General features: G+C 42.6%; 1 protein-coding gene across 3 annotated transcripts in view; it reads right to left on the bottom strand.

The window, feature by feature from the left end:
* pou2f3 (POU class 2 homeobox 3) overlaps window positions 1-20,311 on the bottom strand; it is a 64,605-nt gene that overhangs the window by 3,711 nt on the left and 40,583 nt on the right. For all 3 annotated transcript variants that reach the window (XM_028808415.2, XM_051932144.1, XM_028808414.2), the window contains exons 4-11: window positions 19,144-19,230; window positions 18,916-19,012; window positions 18,608-18,696; window positions 10,352-10,534; window positions 7,405-7,546; window positions 7,182-7,315; window positions 5,020-5,181; window positions 2,554-2,620 (exon numbers count right to left, since the gene is read on the bottom strand). In XM_028808415.2, coding sequence (XP_028664248.1) covers window positions 2,554-2,620; window positions 5,020-5,181; window positions 7,182-7,315; window positions 7,405-7,546; window positions 10,352-10,534; window positions 18,608-18,696; window positions 18,916-19,012; window positions 19,144-19,230 — 961 coding nt within the window. The remainder of the gene's footprint in view (window positions 1-2,553; window positions 2,621-5,019; window positions 5,182-7,181; window positions 7,316-7,404; window positions 7,547-10,351; window positions 10,535-18,607; window positions 18,697-18,915; window positions 19,013-19,143; window positions 19,231-20,311) is intronic.

Genomic DNA, 20,311 nt, shown 5'->3' with positions numbered 1-20,311 from the left:
GCGCCCGGAGGAAACCCACGCAGACACGGGGAGAACATGCAAATTCCACGCAGGGAGGACCCGGGAAGCGAACCCAGGTCCCCAGGTCTCCCAACTGCGAGGCAGCAGCGCTACCCACTGCGCCACCGTGCCGCCCCTGTGGCTTTTCATTTTCGAGAATATTATCCATGTGTTTGGTGGACCAGCTCTGGTCCTTCTGTTCTCTCTCCTTTATTTCTAAACATTGTATTAACACATCAGATACTTTGTGACTCATGTACACAGTTTTAAATGACAGCACATTAAGAGATAGTGGCTCCTTTGTCCTTTACACCTCATTATCAACAGGCAAATGTAAAAACTACATGAAATGGTTTAAAACCAAAACAGGCAATTAAAGGTTTCGAATTGTGACATCCCGTTAGCTAAAACTAAGACCAAAAAACATATTGCTTTAGTAATAAATAAATGGGTTCTAATTAAGAAATTGGTTGAAGCTGAAAGTTGGAGGCACTGCAGCCCCCAGGATATAATTGAAGAACCCTGCCCTTATGGCATCGCTCTGAAGAACCACTTTGGCATAGTGTTGCCAGCAGGGTTACCCAAAAAAAGATCCCGTGCTCAAATAAACCCAAATTCTACACACATACGCACACACAAAAGATAACAAAACTCAATAAAATACTTTTAATCCAAACTGTTTTCACCTATTTATTATTTCCATTAGCACTGTTCTTTTTAGCCAGCTTTTAAATTCAAGTTTCTGCAGCCAGTTATTCATTTTTAAATTAATATACATATCATGTTTTTATTCACTCATCTTTGTTAATAAGGGATGCAAAGTGCAATACTGCAAGTGTACTACTAAATTGGAACACGGGGGCACGCATGCTCGTACACTATAGTCAATGACAAACTAACTGTCGCCTGTGAGTGGGATGCTCTGTTGCTTAAAACCTGTCGAAGTTAGAGAATGGGCGCGTCACGTGATACTTAGGTGATGGACAAGAGAGACGCTGCTGCAAGCCAATGAGGTGACCGCATCTCCCGTGCCGACTTGCGCAGTTACTGACTGCGATAGAAGTAGTGAACTTCTTCACTGTCCGCAGCATCCCCATGTCAATATACAATCAAACGAATGTAAATATATATAAAAACAGAAGACCAGGCAGGGATCGATTCAACTCATCTGGTTTAAAAACCCAGTATTGGCAACCCTTCTTTAGCACTTTTATTTTTATGGTAATTGAGGAGGCGCAGTCGCAATGTGCGCATGCCTCGGAGTTAAAGTTATTTCTAAGTCAAGCAAAGAGCAGCTCAGAGTTGTGGCTTTCACGAGTGCAAGAAAACGTTGGGCCGAATTACAGTACGAAGCAGCTACTTTAATTCGAGAAGCTCTAAATTTGCATCTGCAATGTCTGCCGTAAGTACGGCAATTGTTGGCTGAAGGTTTAAGGCCACTTTGCCTCCGACTCACCAATCAAACCAGCGAGGGGTCTAAGGATAGCCTCCATCTTTCCCGTACCATTGACTTGGATAAGCTGGTTAAGAAGACAGATGGTTTAATGGATGGCTCTTTCCTTTTTGAATATTGCTTGACTAACAGTTTTGGGGGTGTTCGAGTGAGAGAACAGAGAGGTGTGTGGAGAGGTCCTGCTATTGTGTAGCTGATGTTTTTTCTTTGATATAAATAAAACACCTGACAAGGTAAGGTCTTCAGCCTTCCTTTCTGCCTTAACTGTGCTTACATAAACATTACTTCCACATATACAATTCATGTATTAATTTAACACTGCAGGCCCGGCCTTAGGCATAGGCGAAGTAGGCGACCGCCTAGAGCCCCGGCGTCTGGGGGGCCCCGGATCAACGGCGGCCAGGCCCCCGGCCCGCCCCTCCCCTCGCAATGCATTCCAAAAGTTTCAAATATCCCAAAAAATAAAAAGGACAAAAAAACTAAAAAAACAAAAAATACAAAAAAACTAAGCTGGGCTTAGCTATATACCGCCATGTGGTGCCCAGTGGAAACAGTTCAAACTGGCTAAATTGTATCAGCTAACTACTCCGGGCAAAAAAGGGACGCAGGGTGATGACCTCGTAACGTTACAAGAAAACGTCTCCTTGGTCTAATTTTCTCGCATTTCGCAGAGCTTCCAGGGGGGGCCCCTGGACCCCCCTTTCGCCTAGGGCCCCATAATACCTAAGACCGGGCCTGAACACTGGTGGTTTCTCTTTCCGCTATATTCAGTAACCAGACAGTTTGAGAAAACTCAGAGAAACATGGCGGGTGACATACCATTTACCCACAGTGCCATATGTGAAATGGTGACCAAATGTTTTCAATACGTAACAGCACCAGCTGTGCCATTATGTCACTTGAGCGCAGTATTTAATGTGGCTGACCTGGCTTTGTACGAGTGAATGTAGCTGTGCTACAGTGTGCCCTGTGACAGACTGGCATACCCACCACATGCTCAATGTTGTTGCCGGTGGCTCCCCACAACCCTGAATTAGGCAACTTGGTAAGAGAAGTGATTATCTGGGTCAGAAGACAAAAATGATTGGTCAAAGGGTTACCTGCAGTCAGGGTGCTGCTGTGCACTTGTGGGATGGGCAGTGGGCTGAAAGACCCCGATGTGGGAACCTGCAGTAAAGGAGAAGAAAGAAAAGAGCAGTGAGGCGGATGGAGTTGGAGTGAATCAAGTGCTAAATGTCAGGGCTTCTGAGCAGCTGGAGTTCAACAGACTACCATAAAAGCTGGAGGCATCAGAGACAACCTACAAAACTGGATCTCTGCTTGGTTAACCGGCACAAGACACAGGGTATAGATAAGGGGAGAATGTCCCACATGGAACAATATCATCAGTGGAGTCCCTCAGGGGTCTGTCCTGTGTCCGTTACTTTTTCAAATTTATACTAATGACATTGACTCCATTACAGCATAGTTAATAAACTTGTGAAATTCACAGATGATACTAAAATTGGAGGAGTGGCAGACACTAAGGAGGCAGCAACAAAAATTCAAAATCACCTGGTCAACCTACAGAACTGGGCGAACACTTGGAAAATGCAGTTTAATGCAGAAAAGTGCAAAGATCTACACGTGGGCAAAAGGAACATCAGTTATAAATACAAGATGATAGACACTGTCCTCTGAAAAGGATCTTAAGGATTTAGGTTGATACATTTTCATCACATAAACAACATGCAGAAGTGATTAAAAAGGCAAATACTGATACTGTTGAATTAGGGGACGCTATGTTTGCACTATATAATGCACTGGTATAGATCACAACTGGAGTCCTGTGTGCAGTTCTGGTCATCACATTACAAGAATGACATAACAATACTTGCACAGGAGCATCTCAGGACTTAAGGACACGTCCGTCTGTGACAGACTCAGAGAATTAAACCCGTTTAGTCCGATCAGAGAAGGCTACATGGACACCTCATCCAGGTATTTAAAAACTTCAAAGGCGTTGATAAAGCAGATCCAGCAAAACTCTTTCAGCTGAAGGGTGAATCACGTACTTGAGGACATCAGTGGAAATGAAGGGGATGTGCATTTAAAACTGAAGCCAGGAGGCACTTCTTTGCATAAAGAGTTGCTGGAGTCTGGGTCAAACTACTAAGACATGGAGTTGAAGGAGAAACCTTGACAATGTTTAAGAAGAATCTGGATGAGGTACTGGGACAGCTTCGCTAAACACATGAACCTGATGGACTAAACTGTCTCGTTTCATTTGTCAGATTTCTTATGTTTCTTCTGTAAAGAGAGAGCAGACCCTGGAGTAAAAACCCCAGCTGTAGAGCGTTTACATTTAAGCAGCTTTAAAATGTTCAGTTCTGTCGGGCTGGAAACTTTTCACCCCTTCTGATTTTGTGCTCTCTGTTTAAAAAAAAAATAACAATAAAGATAAACACAGGATCATAGAGTGGAGATGAAGTTCTGGAGTTCAGTCTTGGAAGACATCAGTGACCACTGTGGTTTTTTTCCATTCAAGTAGTGGTGCCGATTCAAAAGGCACGCTGGCAACTGAAATTTAGCAGATGCAGACATTTGGACATTTCCTAAGAAATACCTCGCCAAAGATAGCAAAGTTTTACATGAGACAAGTTTTCTTCAGTGTCAGCTTTTGATACCTTAAGCTAATTTTAATATCAACCAGTTCTTCATCAGAAGCAAACTGTCATCATATCTATATATCTATATATATGTATGTATATATATTATGTATAGACATAATATATACATATTGTGAATTTCCCATTGGGATTAATAAAGTATCTATCTATCTATCTATCTATCTATCTATCTATCTATCTATCTATCTATCTATCTATCTATCTATCTATCTATCTATCTATCTATCTATCTATCTATCTATCTATCTATCTATCTATCTATCTATCTATCTATCTATCTATCTATCTATCTATCTGAATGACAGGTCACTCCTGCTCACGTACTGAGCATACTCTCCACTCAATTCATTGGTCAAGAGGCCTGTCCTCAATTCAGAAGTACAGAATAATGGGAATGTGTTTGTCCGTTTACAACGTACGCTGCTTTTTCCACGCGTAACTGCACGTGTTGTGATCATATGACTGGACACGTTGATTATGGAACATCATTAACGTGAAATTTTCTTTTTTCCATGAACATTTTTCACATTGTTTGCTGTTGTACTGCATGGGGTGCCATTGGGTGGGTTCCAATTTACCACAAATGTTTTTCTTTAATTCTGCATGAAAACATGAGATTAAATTTTTTTCTCAGCCATCACCACAAACTACATGGGGTAACAAAATATTTTTGGGTGAAGTATTCTTTAAATGTGTCTATTTTAGCCACTTGGGCACCACGTTGCTTACCAAAGTGACTAACAAATTTCACTGTTGTGTTTCTGCACTTGGAGAGCAGGTTAGGTTTGGTGACTCACTTAAGGTCAGGGAGATGGTGGCGGTAATTAAACCAGAAACTCTCACCACCAGTGGGCCATACTGTCTTTGAGCCCATCATAACCTGAAATATCTGCTTACCAGCCTAGAGTTGTAGATAGGGGGCTTCACAGGGGATGACATAGGGCAGCAGATTCGCTTTTCCTTTTGCCGTCTGTTGCAGAACCAAACCCGTACCACCTCTTTCTCCATGGATAACTGCTCTGCAATCAATGTGATCTCTTCCGAGCTTGGCTTTGGGTTCTGGAGAAAAAGATAAAAATTCAACGAAAGATCCAAAAGCCCCATTTGCTGCTAAAACCTCACCACTGAGTTTCCAGCTCCTATAAAGCCACTGTGGCTACCATGTCTGCTACTAAATGACTATGTTACTATCTCAAGGTGTAGCACCAAATGTCAGAGAGGGAATGGTGAAGTTTACTGTCCACAGCCAGCCAATGGTTGGCCTACCATGGTGCAAATATCTGTACAATATGGAAAATCAAAATGGGCCGGATGGTATCAAGTGAAATATTAGTCTCATGCAAAATCAGGGTTCTGTTTGTTGAACGGGCAGCACCCACCTCTGCCAAAGTCTCAAACAGTATGACTCCTCCACGAAAGATTTGCATTTCTATCTGCAGGTTTGGCACATTGAGATCCTGGCACTCTGCACTGTTCCAGTTCCAACAAAGGCAGGTGCCTTTATCAGCTAACGATTACAGATCAGTGGCCCGTGTGTCCCACAGCATGAAGATCTTTGAGAGGTTGGTCCCTGACTATGTGAGTCCTCCAGTCGAAGACCACTTGGACCCACTTCAATGTGTCTACTGGACAAAAACTGCAGTGGAAGATGCAATTTTCTGCGTGCTCCATGATGCTTCCTCCCACCTGGACAAAGAAGGTGGCACTGTAAGGATTATGTTTTTTGATTTCTCCAAAACCGTCCAGCCATGCTTGTTAAGGTGTAAGCTCACGGACATGCAGGTGGATAAGCTTGTGGTGTCTTGCATAAGGGACTATCTGTATGCCATCTGAGAGGCGCAAGGACTGTGAGCAACACTGGAGCACCACAAGGAACAGTCCTGTCTCCTTTCCTGTTCAAGTTGCACACCTAGGACTACAGGTCATGACACTTCCAGAAATTCTCAGATGATTCTCCATTAATGGGGTGTGTTGACAAGGGGGGTTGGGAGAAAGACAATAGGAGAACTTTGAGAATTGCCTGCAATGCAACATCAGCAAAAACAAGGAACTGCTTATTGACTTTCACCACACCAAACAGCATCTACACTCAAGTCACTACTTAGGTTGTAGACGAGGAGGTGGTGCACTGCTGCAAGTAGTTGGAGTCCTCATCAATTAATGGCTGAACTGGTCTTGTAACACAGAAGAAAGGACAGAGCAGACTCTCTTTCTGAGGAGACCACGTTTCTTTAATGTACATGTTCTAGAACAGGGGTGGGCAAAGTCAGTCCTGGAGAGCCGCAGTGGCTGCAGGTTTTTGTTCCAACACAGTTTCTTAATGAGAAGTCAATTATTGCTTAAGTGACATTATGATACTTCATTTTAGTGGTTTCACATGTTAAGGTTTCCCACCCTTAATTGCTTATTTCAATTTTAAACTGCTGCATTCAGTCTTTTAATGGCACCCTATTAGTAAAAAAATTTAAATGACAAAGCAGCCAGCAGTTCTCCATCTAGCTTGTTTCCATTTACATCATGCACTGTTTGATTTAATAATAAACTTAATAGAAAATCTGACACACTGATAATTATACGTTTTAGGCTTCAAATGATTTGCAGGACTGCGGTGGGTTGGCACCCTGCCCGGGATTGGTTCCTGCCTTGTGCCCTGGGATTGGCTCCAGCAGACCCCCGTGACCCTGTGTTCGGATTCAGCGGGTTGGAAAATGGATGGATGGATGGTGTCAAAATACCCTTGTAATGTGCCTTTAGAATGCCTCGCTATGACTGCTCTCTTATCTTTTGTGAGTCACAAATTGTGTCATTTTTGGATTTTTTTGTGTGTGTTTGAGGAGGTGGTTTTGGCTGTTTGTTACAATACTTCTAGATTTCATGTGCTTCTTTAAGAAGATAAACTTCACCCTTGGTACAAACACAGTGTTTTCTGTCTATCTGAGTGTGTAACTAGTGGCTTGTCTCCATCGTCCAGTGGCAAGTCCTAACACTGAGTGTCCTATTCAAGATTTCAGTTGTCACAAGAAGTAATTGGCTTTTTGGAAGTCTAAGTTCATGCTTACATCTTGGAAGCGCTTCTCCAGGGTAAGTCGGATGTTGGTCTCAATGCTCGTCCTCTTTTTGCGCTTTCGCCCAAAGCCCTCAATCAATGGTGGCATAGCAGAAGTGTTGCTCATGGCATCTGAGGGGGAGTTCTCTGAAGAGAAGACAAAGACGCTTGCTCAGACTAAGGGGTTCAGGGCAGCAAGAGAGGCAGTGGTTTTACACTCTTCCTTTTTTGTTTACCTGCATCACTCAGCCATTTCTCTAGAAGTGGTTTCAGCTTGCACATGTTCTTGAAGCTCAGATTCAAAGCCTCAAACCGTGAGATGGTCGTCTGGCTGAAGTCATTGCCGTACAGTTTCCCCATGGCCAAGCCAACGTCTCCCTGGACAGGCAAAAGAGAAAGAGAGAGAGATATAAGGAATTAAAATGAGGTGAATGATGGAAAAGGTCTACAGTGTAGAGGAACAACATGGCCCCCTCAAGATACCTGGGCTAGGGACCAAGCCCTTTATACAAATGAAGAACTGTATGTGCCAATCAAGTAAGTCATTTGGACTTCATGCTTACCAGACCCAAGCTACCTTCACATCTGTCCCAGGCAAGAGAAGCCTTTATATGTGTCGGATTTTTGTGATCTTTTGCAGCCAAAGCAGTGATCATTCTCTAGCTGAACCCACTGAGTTCCTCTTCCTAGCACTGATATGGATTCTTCATAAGTGGATTCTTACTGACAGACAGACTTTATCTTACTTTGTTCCATCACAATGTGTAGCTGGGTTGTCTTCACTTGGGCACCACTCCAATAACCATTTGGCCCCACTTGGGCTTGTACACCAAGTAGAATGTGTAGAGCAACCATCTCAGCTAGTCAATTTAAAAGAGAACTCAGTTGGCTCAAATGACTAATTGGGCCTCTGACTACATGGTTGTCTCATCTTTGCAGTGGACTTGTTTGAGTCTGCTACACTGCATGCTGTACATGTGACAATGCTATTAGAACCTGTGATAAGAACAAGCCATTCAGCCCAACAAGATTGTCCATCCATCGAGAGTATCCAAACCAACATCTTCAAGTATTAGTACTGCAACACTCTCTCCTCACATAATATTGCCCTATGTGGAGAACTCTTCTCACACTGCTTTTCCTTGACAAATCTGAGTCATGCCACTCATGTAACTGGCATCTCTTCCCTTGGGGAGCAGATCCCATGTGAGTAGTTAGGAAAAAAAGCCAACTTAGACCATTAAGGCAAAACAGAAGTTTGTCACCTGAAGCCACTAATTGGGCTTTTGACAATCTGGAGGTCTTTTGCTCCATTTCAGCCACTCTGCATATGCAGTCTCCCCCATAACTATGTGATTTCAACGGTGGAGAAAGAAGCATGGGCAAATGTTTGATCCAAAGGACTTGATAATGACATAAAAGATCTCACCTGGATGAGTGTGTGTGTGTGTGTAGGATTGGGGAGGCTGTTTAGACAGAAACTTACAAGAACAAATGCACGTCCTCTAGAAAACTGTAAGGAGTTGCAGATGATTGCACAAACAGTATGTTTCAGAACACAGAGGAGTATGGTGATTAAGTTATAGTGGCTGATCAAAAGATTACATGTAGGGAGAAGATCAGGAGAAATGCCCTTAAATGTATGTGACACCCAAAACATTATATTTTTGTGTATGTTAGACAGCCCATGTAGTTTGTAGTGATTGACCAAGAAAAACTTTTAAGTTCATGTTTTCGTGGACAACGGAAATAATATTTCTGATAGAACACGAGCCAACTGTGACCAATGCAGGACAATAGCAAACAGCATAAAAGTGTTCATGAAAAAAATCTCACATTACTCAAGTTTCACAATCCTCACGTCATGTCATCCAGTTGCATGTGCCCAATGTGCAAAAAGCATGTATTTTGCTAAAATATGGTGTGGAAACTGGCCCGGACACAGACAGGCGGACACCGATAGTTCATCACCCAACACACGTTTAATCATTCTCTTCAATATTTACAGTGCACACAACCCCAAAACACCCCCAAAGTCCAGGACTCACAATTCCTCTCTCTCTTTTCAGGCCGCCTCCTTTCCTCTCCTCCCGAGCTCCGTCCTTTTCCGCTCCCGACTCAAGCCACTGAATGGAGGGAGGCGTCCCCTTTTATAATCACCCGGACATGCTCCAGGTGTCTCCTGATAATCTTCCGCCGGCACTCCCCAGTGTGGCGAAAGTACCGGCTGCGCACCTGGAAGCACTCGCACTCCGGGTGTCCCTGGTTTTCTTCCCCCCAGTACTTCTGGTTGTGGCGGAAGTACTGAGGACCAGGGCTCTCCAGGCATCGGGGCGCCCCCTGGCGATGACCACGGGCCCTTATAGGGTTGAGCTGCCAAGCTCAGTTCCTGTGGTCCCCAAAGCCACCAGGGCAGTCGCCCCCTTGTGGTCTGGAGGAGGCATAAGCCCTCCTCCGGTCCTTCTGTGTGTCCCGGCTGGGTACCACCCCCAGCCCCACACCACAATTGTCAAATAAATTAAAAAAGTCCATAAACAGGAAACTCTTGTTTGGCCACACTTTTGAAGTAAAGACAGAACTCTTGACCAGTGAATGGTTCGCAAGCAAGTGGGGTATCATTTTAGACTATGTCAAGGTCAGTGATTATGAAGATGATGTTATTAAATGTTATCATCATTTGTTATTTAGCTCTCTATGGACCTCTGTCAGAGGGTGACAAATGACTTTTAAAATTTAATCTGAAATGTACATTTTACTATTCAAATATGCAACCCCATGAAGTAAATCCTCACATTTTTAATGAACATTTTGAGTTAGAGCGGCTTATGCTAATTCAGACTTTTCAAAATTGTATTTAAAGTGCATGATAAACATCAGAGTAAGATTCTATCAATGTAAGAACCCAAAATCACACAAAAATACACACATAGAATTGCATCCATACTACAGTTGGCACTATGATGGACCATCATCCTCTCCACAGTTACTTCATACTTTGTGTTCAGTACCACTGGAATAGGCCCATCGTGGCCCAAAATGGATTTGACAATGTGAACTTAAGAGAGAAAAGGTATGGCTGTGAAAGTAAATTAAGAAAATGGATAGACTTAAGAAGGAAGGAAGAACTTCATTTATTTTCTTGGTTATGGCATACCTAGTTATAAAACAAAATAGAAGAAATACCTGCGTGAAGCCCAGCTTGATCCGCCGTTGCTTAAATGCTTTGGCAAACTGCTCCAACTCCTCCAAGTCGCTCGGCTCCTCTGGCTGAGTCGGTATGCCCAAGTGCTTGGGGACTGTCAGGTGAGGAGGCATTTCCAAGTGACCATCTAACGATGTCCCCGTCAGGCCTGACCGGCCCACAGTCTGAGGAAAGTGAAGCAGATTATTTTCACAGGTGACAGAATAAATTTATTATATACAGCACTCATTTAGAGTAGGCCCAAAGTATCCAGACACAATGCACAATTCATTGTGTTGGAGATTTCATTTTAAATAAATTAATTTGTAATTTTTGCCCATCAATTTACACTCAATAACTCATCATCACAAAGTGAAAAATGTTTTCAGAATAGTTTGCGAATTTATCCATCCATCCATTTTCCAACCCGCTGAATCCGAACACAGGGTCACGGGGGTCTGCTGGAGCCAATCCCAGCCAACACAGGGCGCAAGGCAGGGAACCAATCCCGGGCAGGGCGCCAACCCACCGCAGGACACACACAAACACCCACACACCAAGCACACAATAGGGCCAATTTAGAATTGCCAATCGACCTAACCTGCATGTCTTTGGACTGTAGGAGGAAACCGGAGTGCCCGGAGGAAACCCATGCAGACACAGGGAGAACATGCAAACTCCACACAGGGAAGACCCGGGGAGCGAACCCGGGTCTCCTTACTGCGAGGCAGCAGAGCTTCCACTGCGCCACCGTGCCTCCCTGCAAATTTATTAATAGCCAAAATCTCTCCTTCATATAAAATGGCAAATTTATTCATTGAAAATCAAATGTAAAAGACAGTAAAGTGTGCAAAAAAGTGGCAGGATCTGAATACTCTTTAAAACCACTAAATATGTAAAAAGATGACAAACAATTCTAAGTAAAAGTCATCTGTCCTCAAGATATGAATATTAAAATAGAAAAAGCCGCATTAAAAAACACACACAACAAAATATCAAACACTGGAGAACCACAAATGCTTTCTTTTGAAGCCCTTAATGAGAAAATGGCGGTGGGGACCACCTACAAAGTGAATTTAGCACTTACTGTGTTTTTACCAGTTAAAAACTGGAGAGAGTGGGTTGGTATATTGCAAAGTTAGGTGACAATGGCGCCCCCTAAAGGGTTTGCTGTTCATTCACAGTGGATTTGAGACAGGATACTCGAGGGGTCCTGACCCTTCAAGCCCAGCACTGTGAGGAATGATCAATTCATTTACAGTTCATCTCAGGTCTACAAAAAATTAGCAAGTGACAAGGAATTGATGTCCAATACAAATAAGACACCATTTGATTAAACTTCTGAACTATTCTAAAAAGTAAACTACTTTACTGCTATTTGTTTTCATGAAATTTTTATTCAAACCGAAGTTAACATAATGCAATATTAATTCAATCAGCTATCCAAATACTTTCTGAACTTTCTATTAGAGGCTCAAAGAGGCCGGTGTGCATTTTCATGGCTTCCAATCAATCAATACTGCGTAGGATGCCAGTCCAATATCAATTTATTGCCCATGTTTTTTTTTTCTCAATACATGGGGGTGATGGGGGCTGGAGACTACTTTGGCAAAACTGGGTGCAAGGCAAAACCCAGTTCTGCATGGCAAGGCAATCCAGCATCAATTCCTGAATTTATTCATTCGGACTCCATGTTCACATATCCCTGGATAGACTCCATCACTCATCACAACTATTTTTTGACAGCGATGGATCCAAAACAGAAACTATTTGGATGTCAGGGCAGTTTACTATCAATTCATTCATTCTCCATACTTGCTAATTCTAAAATATGCTCGTGTTATGGTGGGAGTCTATTTCAACGATATTGTGTGCAAGGCAGAAACCAACACTGGATAACAAAGCAGGCCAAGATCAATTCATTCCTTCTGCATGACCACTTATTCCAATATATGCTTGTGGCCAGAGGGTATTCCAGCTCTCCACCTACTTGATGGTATGCCAGTTTATTGAAAATTACACTCACAATAAAACCCATGAGAAAAAGGGAAAAATTCACAAAATGCCACTCAGAGGGCAATGAGGCTTTGATCTGAAAGCAGATTCTAGAGTGCCAACCACAGCACCATCATTCCTCCTCCAGGGTCAGTTCAGGTTAGTCGGAGTTATCTTTGGGGCCCTGGAAAGGTAAGCACTACCACTCGAATCAAGAGGTGGCACCAGCATTAAAGCATCTTTCCTCTCTGTCCGCAGTCCAGAAGCTTCAGGACCAGAAGAGCCATGAAAGTACTTCTACCTCTACCATAATCTCCCATCACATTCTGTACAGAACATATAAAAGGACCACAGCTACTGGAAGTCAGCATTTACTTTGAGCCAGGAGACCAACCTGACCCTCTAGGCGCTCTCTACGTACCCTTAGACAGCACTGCTGTATTTTGCAGCCTTGTGACCCTTTTCATTTGCTTTAACTCATTTTTTGACCTTATTAAATGGGTCTCTCGGTTGACTGCCCAGCACTCTTTTGTTGAGCCCATGTTTTCTTACTATATATCTTAAAAGCTAAAGACTGCCTGTCTGATGCACAAAAGCTTGTGAACCACTGGGCCTTGAACCTTGATCAATGGTCTTAACCTAGACATTATAACACGATACATGTAACACGGCACAAGAATTGAATGTGGGCACAAAACTGGACTTCACGTCCTTCTCATGGCAAGTGACAGCATTCTGGCTGAACAGGAACTGACAATGAATGTTGTACAAGCTGACTGATCATTTTATTGCAAATGCAAATCATACACTCTGAGCGCAACAAAATATTATATGCGACCAAAGAGATGGAGGTATAAGCTATGGAGCTTCAGGTCCTTTACATGGTGATGTGGACACACAAGGCTGACAAGAGTAGCCACACAAGCATGCAGCATATCTGTCATGAAAAGAACCATACTGGCATCAGATGGTGATGAAGGACATTGCACGGGCTGATTGATCTGTACAACAAAGATGGCAGCAACCTCGGAGGAGTGACCTGCACGAGGATCAGAGGTCTGAGTATTACTAGTTATTATATAAATTCTTAATTCTGTTCTGAGTTAAGCTTACTGTCATAAGGGAGTAGCTGTGATGAAGATAATAATTTAACATAATAGTTTCCTTGTGGGAGGGGAGATGGTTACCTACTTGGGGGCCAGGCTGTGTTGCTTGATGTTCTCCTGTTCTTCTAGCTAGTTTTGCCACTGGCTAGCTTATCTCCAGGTGTTGTTCTCTATTGACCAAATATTATGTTAGGTGTGATTATTCATACAAGCCTAGAGGATCACAGGAAAGGGTTGCAAAAAAAAGCCAGAGGATTCAACGTGCCTATCTTTTGTAGTTCTGAAGTTGCCAACCCAGTAGAAGATCTGTCTCCCTTGGCCAACTCCTTCTACATCCTTGCACTTCGCCACTCCTACCTCAGATTGCACTAAAAAGAGTTCTGTGAGGCTCAAGTATTATCCCACGATGATCATGAGAACCATCACTCTTTCGCTTTGTACAGTGTACACAGGAGATGCTCATGGGTTCTTATGACACCTGTATGATAATCTAAATTAAGAGGGGTCTTCCCACTTCCCAAAAGGACCTTCACCTTTCTTTAAGTCTCTTGGTGTTTTATTATATAGATGTAATGAATTATTATTATTATTTCTACATTTGGATGAACATTTGATTTATGGGTAAAACTTTAGAACAGGTGTTGACTACAGTGCATCTGTGGTGCCATGTACCACTAACAAACCTCTTTACAGGTAAAAGACTAATAGCTACACATGGGTAGCCCCTATTCTCAGTTTGTTCCCATTTTATCTATGTTATAACTGACAGGATGAAAACATTTTAATAAGACACTAAAGTGGGTCCACCCAGAGTTCTGGCACATTAAAATGAAGGTTGCCTACCAACCAGAAAGCCTGGAATGTCCTTCTAGATGTACAGACCTTCAAATTTTCCCACGCATGTTGTCTGAGCCCCCTGAAGGTATCAGTATGCTTGTAGACACAGCAGCCATGTTTGAAAAGCCTATGAAATAGGTAAACAGCCTGAGGATCTCGCACACAGACACACACATAAAGTGACATTCTGGCAGAGTTCAAACAAGCAGGAGGTTTCTGAATGGCCACCACTGTGGGAACGAACAATGTGCTGGATCCTGCCTGCAGCTTTTAGTGAAAGACTAACAGAGAGCCACCCAGCAAAGGGGATCCAACTTGGGGACAAGATGGGAACTGGAGGATGTACTGAGCAGAGAGAATAAGAAACAGGACCTCACTTACTAACCAGTGACTAAACTGGGAGACGAAGGGCTAGATACTGACCGAAATAGTAGTAAGAGAATTTTAACTGGAGTAGCATTTGCTACGATACGAACAAAATTACTTTTATTTTTACTTTCAATACATTTTTATGTCAGGTATTTTTGATCATTTTGAAGGTTTTGTACATCAAGGATTCTCCATGTATAATTATTATTATTTTTTTTTTACAGTTACCTGCCTCTGGACTTAAGCTGATCATTTTGATCATCATGTTTTTGTTCTACCAATCCACTGTTTCGTTTCTTTGTGTTCTCATTACCACGATGCATCACACAGTCACTAGGGGTATGGTTTCCAAAGGTTTCATGTGTGACTCGCTGGTGCCGCACTCTAAAAGCCAACTCTGCATTGCTTGATAGCATCCGAGATTGTGGATAAATTCTAAAAATATTTGTGTGCAGTCCTGGTGTGATTTTTTTTTGGTTAAATGACTTGTCAATCCTTTGAGTTTAATTTAACATTTTGGAAAGAAGAAAAACATACAGCACTTGTGCATCTCAGGACTTAAGCACATGTCATATTATGAAATACTCATGAATTAAACCTATTTAGTCTTGAGCAGAGGACGCTACAAGGGGGACCTAATTTAGATCTTCAAAATTTTCAAGGCATTGATGAAGTAGATCCATCAAAATTATTTCAGCCTAACGGTGAATCACATACTCGAGGACATAAATGGAAATTTAAGGAAATGAAATTTAGGACTGAAGCCAGGAAGCACTTCTTTACTCAAAGATTTGTGGGAATCTGGAACAAACTACTGAGACATGGAGTTAAAGCAGAAACCTTGAAAACCTTTAAGAAGGATCTGGATGAGATATTGGGATAACTTAGCTATCAACTGAGCAACCGGGCCTGATGGACTGAATGGCCTCATCTCGTTTGTCAAATTTGTTATGTCTGATTCTGAGATTGCTCTGAGGTGGGCTGGCACCCTTCCCGGGGTTTGTTTCCTGCTTTGCACCGTGTCTTGGCTCCAGCAGACCCCCATGGCCCTGTAGTTAGCATATAGCGGGTTGGATAATGGATGGATGGATGATTCTGAGATTTCCCAGTATTGAATTTGACTGCATCTATGGTTTATCATTCATCTCTTGATCCATCTTTAACCAACACTGCCTTATTTCTGCCGCATACTGGTTAGCGATCCCATCTCATCAGAAGCCAAGCCTGGACACAGTTCCCAGATCAGCTAGTGTCTGTGTAGAGTCTGTAAGGTCTTCTGCTCTCCTTGGAGGAGAAGAATTCACTTTGTGAACAGTTTACTTTGGCTTTAAATTTTCACTCTCTTGCTTAGTAATATTTCTCCACTACTTTGGGGCAGTTATAGTTTTTGAGGTGCTGATTTCATTTCCAGCATTAGTTTTTTTATTTCAGTTGAGTTTTCTTGTAGTTTAGATTTTATGGCATTATTTTCTGGCACCATTTTGTTCTCGTGGATACAGCCATTTTGAAGCACAATTACCACAATGTTCCCCAAAAAGGACCCAGAAGCGGGCAACACATGATGTCATCAATGAGATGGTATAAAGTCCTGCACAGCCATTTCTTGATCTCCAAGATAAACAATTAGCGAGTGCCTGTTAAAGAATCTTTTTGCTTCGCACATACGCTTTCTGGGTTCTGTTTTGGTTTTAACATAAGATTGGTTTGACTTTTTGTGTACAAACTATTCCATATTTTTTTTTTACTATGGTCCATTTCTTGGCCCTCAACTTGTTTGCCCTGCCCTCTCAAATAATAGCAATGAGTGCCTTTAAATGTGCTTTAATATCCCGGTCATTCATAGAAACATGGTTAGAGAAACTGGGATATCAGTCTCTCAGAAACCAGGTTACCCCACGTAGATTTCTCACAAAGTAACCCGGTTATGTGGCCATGTAAACCCTTAACCGGGTTACAGATAAGGATTTTGTGGTCTGTGCATGTCTGTTGCACTCTGTAAGCTTTGCACTTGTATCCTGCAGCCACGGGTAGAAAATGGTGTAGGCGTCCACAAGATAAATTTCCTGAGGCTAATATTCAATCGATTGCATTATTCTTTGTCCTGGTTGAAATTGTCTGTCTCCAGATTTCAGAAATTGTTAAATGTAAGTTAATAAGATGAACTTACAGTGTTACGCTCAGTAGCACAATCTCAGAGCAGTTATGGAGTTAATGTGATAAAAGTAACGTGAGTTACATAGTCCAATTACTCTTTGAAGTAACTAGTAACCTAACTCTATACTTATTTTATTGAAGTAAAAACACCTGTGTTATTATCCCAGCAGCACCGGGTACAAGTCAAGGATCACACGTATGGGTATGTTGCTCTTCTGCAGCATCCAATCAAACAGCCAAGCAGAAGAGTGAGCCGCGTGCAATCCGGTAACATAAACCTACAAGAAACGCGTCAGTTTAGTGGTCATCCCGATATTTGCTGCAGATATGTTGAAACAGCATGACCAGGTGATGCGACTGCCAGTGTTCAAACCGCAATATCATTGGGGTTTCAGGTCGAGGATGTAATAAGGCGATGGATGTGAATTACTTCGTAGCATATGCAGGACTAAATGTATTTATAAAACACAAGAAAATGACATTTTGACTGTTTCTGGTTTGTTTCATATATGGGCAAAGGATGCTGGGCAGTCAAATGTGCAGCTCTTCATGCAAAAGAATAAAAAATAAAGTACTGTCTGTTGCACATTGCATTTTGTAATAAGTATCTACTGTACAGTATATAACATAATGTGTTACGTTTTTTCATTAAGTAATGAGTAATATCACTACTGTAAGTTATTCTAAAAAGTAACCTTTCCCACACTGCTCAGGAGACACAGGCTCCATGTTCGCTTTTGGCATCATGGTGGCCAATGAAGACGTTTAACCCCTTTTTGTCCAGTTTAACGACATTGGAGTGTTTTAAAAAAGGACGACTCCATAAGTGGACTTGCGCATGTAAACGGGGCTTTTTAGGGCAGCAGGTTTCTGCCTTAATCGGGTTACTCACCTGATCCTGGTTTTGTAAAACACACTGAATGTGTGGGCTTAGCGGATTGGAGACTGAATTGGCCAATTGTGGATGTAGCTGTGAATACATTTAAAAGACAGGCTTCGTTCATAGCAGCTACTTCTGCTGGCACAGAGTCCGGCCCATATTGGTTTACGTAGGTTATGGAAATGAACAGATGGAAAAGGATACTGGCTTCTAAACTGAGAAGTGGTGTAGAGGCAAGCATCTACATTGGTTCAACAGTATGGCAGACAGAACTTAATTTGGGGTGGAGGGGTGACAGAACTTTATGCCCACAATTAAAACAAGTGTCTGTACTGGGACTGGGAGGAAAGGAAATGCTAGATAAAACTTGGGGGAAGAAGGGGTGAACACAAGAGGTGATAATGGGAATTATTAGCTCAACTGAGAAATTAGTGGAGAGAAGCACAGCAAGGATGACTGACTTGGGAGGGAAAGAAGAATGGCAGCAAACTGGGAGGTGCAGCAATTATATAAACAGAAGAGAAAAAAAATAAATACCAGGAAGTGTCATGCATAAGAAATCACAAAGGGCCCACTTTACGTCCTGGACACAAACACGGGGCCATGTAATCGAGAAGCACTAGCTTACCCAGCTGAGCTATAAGGAAGCCAATGGGTTTATGATTTCTACTTGTCACTACATGGGGGTCCTATTAGGCAACAGCAGGCTCTCTCCAACTCCAACTCTCTCCTTCATTACAGAGCGTAACTGAGAAGTGTTAAGGATCTTGCTCACAGCCTGAACTATAATTGGGATCCTACTGGTTTCAAATATGTTGCTTGTAAGAAGTCACAAGGACACGGCCGATGAATCTTCCCTCTTAAAATCTTTGCATGTATTGATGAGAAGAAGTTGGCAGCAGCTATGGGGCTCTTACCTGTGCTGTCAGGCCTAATCCAGGTTGGTGTGGGAGCAGCGTTCCTTGTGGCTGGGAGGTGAGTGGCAAGAGGTTGGACTGTAGCAAAGCTGAAAGGCAAGAAAAACAAAAAACAAACTGTAAGTGGGGGGAAAAAAGTGGGCAGATAGGTAACCAGTTGTTGACATCTTTCCACTTGCCAAAGTCAGGGGGCAGTCAGGATTTAGGTCTGTTGTATACAGACCTCATCCCTGCTCAGGACGTAGAAATGACAATTCATCGTCAGATTACTTCTGAAAGAAAGGTCAATCAAAGGAATCTCTCCATACCTTGATGACCTGGTTGAGGCTGTGAAATCAGGAACTGGGAGGCTGATTGCAAGTGAGGGCCAGGAACCAAAACCAGTTGGTGAAGAGGCTGAATTTCCTTAAACAGAGACAGACAGACAGACATAAAAATAAAGAGAGAGAGAGAAAAAACAGTGGCAAATCATTCAGAAGCCCACCTTACAAGGGATAGTAAGGGGGAGCAGAGAAATGGCACCACACCCAGCTTACCCCAGGCAGTGAAGGGCTAGGAGACACATGGCAGATCTTGTGGTTGGAAATGGATTGTGGAGAATCGCAGATGTCCTCAGTCTTGATCTGAAACATTGGAGTGATTGTAAGGTGAATGACCAATGTGGCCTCCCTGTACAAGCTGAGGCTTGGAACCCACAGAGAAAGTAAGGACGGAAAGCTGATATCCAGATTGATTTTCACATAGAGACACAAAGTCACTAATCTACAAATCTTGGTATCATTTCCTCTAAAACAAACCACTAACCACCCCACCCTGCTGGTGCAGCTAAGTCAACACACACCGGCAGCTCTGAAATATTCCTTCAGATTAGGTATCAAAACTCCAGACTGTGATGAGTGAATCCTTAAAAGGAAAGATGAATCTAAAGTTTTGGCTTATAGTGAAGATCATGCAAGTCCCTGGTGGAACCCCAGTGTAGTTATTGGCTTGAGAAGAGTTTCATATTGTCGGACGCTCGCATGTGGGCTCACTTTTGGTTTAGGACTGGATGGAGGTGTTGCCATGCAGTGAAGAACTTTGTGCCAGTCAATGGAACCCTAAGGGGATGCCATCTTCTTCAGCTATTACATTCCAGAGTTATACTTGGCCGCACCACAGATATTATTTTCGTAAAGGAGAAGGTAGCAAATGAGTCAACATAAAACCACTAAGTATTGTGGGTGAGATCATTTACATTTTTTATGACTATTGATATTGACAATCATAAATAATGTAGAAAAAAATAACTTTGTCAAGAGGAATGATCCAGTCTGGACAAGACTGGTGAACATTAAATTGTGCTGGAGTTAAGGCTGTGACTAAACCATACGCCTGCAGCAATGCGCACTTGAAGTACTCCTCAAAGCACAACACCTGACATTAAAACCAGTCTGGCAGCATGCAGGTGCTCACATCGCTTGTTCCTTTGCACTATGCAAATTCTAACACCACCCCCCCCAAACACTCCGAGCTCCGGAGCCACTTCCTGTTGTGTCCTGGCGCAAATAAAGACAGGGAACAGGAGCAGACACACCCAGAATTCACCCATTCAGCCTCATTGTACGCAACTGAAGGATGTGATGAAGCAGCTCTCAACCATATCCAGTCTATTGAAACTACACCTGTAGAGAACAAACACGGTCACGCATTCTGATTTTACTGTCA

The sequence above is a fragment of the Erpetoichthys calabaricus genome, chromosome 9 (assembly GCF_900747795.2).
Source record: "Erpetoichthys calabaricus chromosome 9, fErpCal1.3, whole genome shotgun sequence".
Lineage (NCBI taxonomy): Eukaryota > Metazoa > Chordata > Cladistia > Polypteriformes > Polypteridae > Erpetoichthys > Erpetoichthys calabaricus.
Note: the sequence above shows the minus strand (reverse complement) of the source record. Positions and strands in the feature narration are given on the sequence as shown.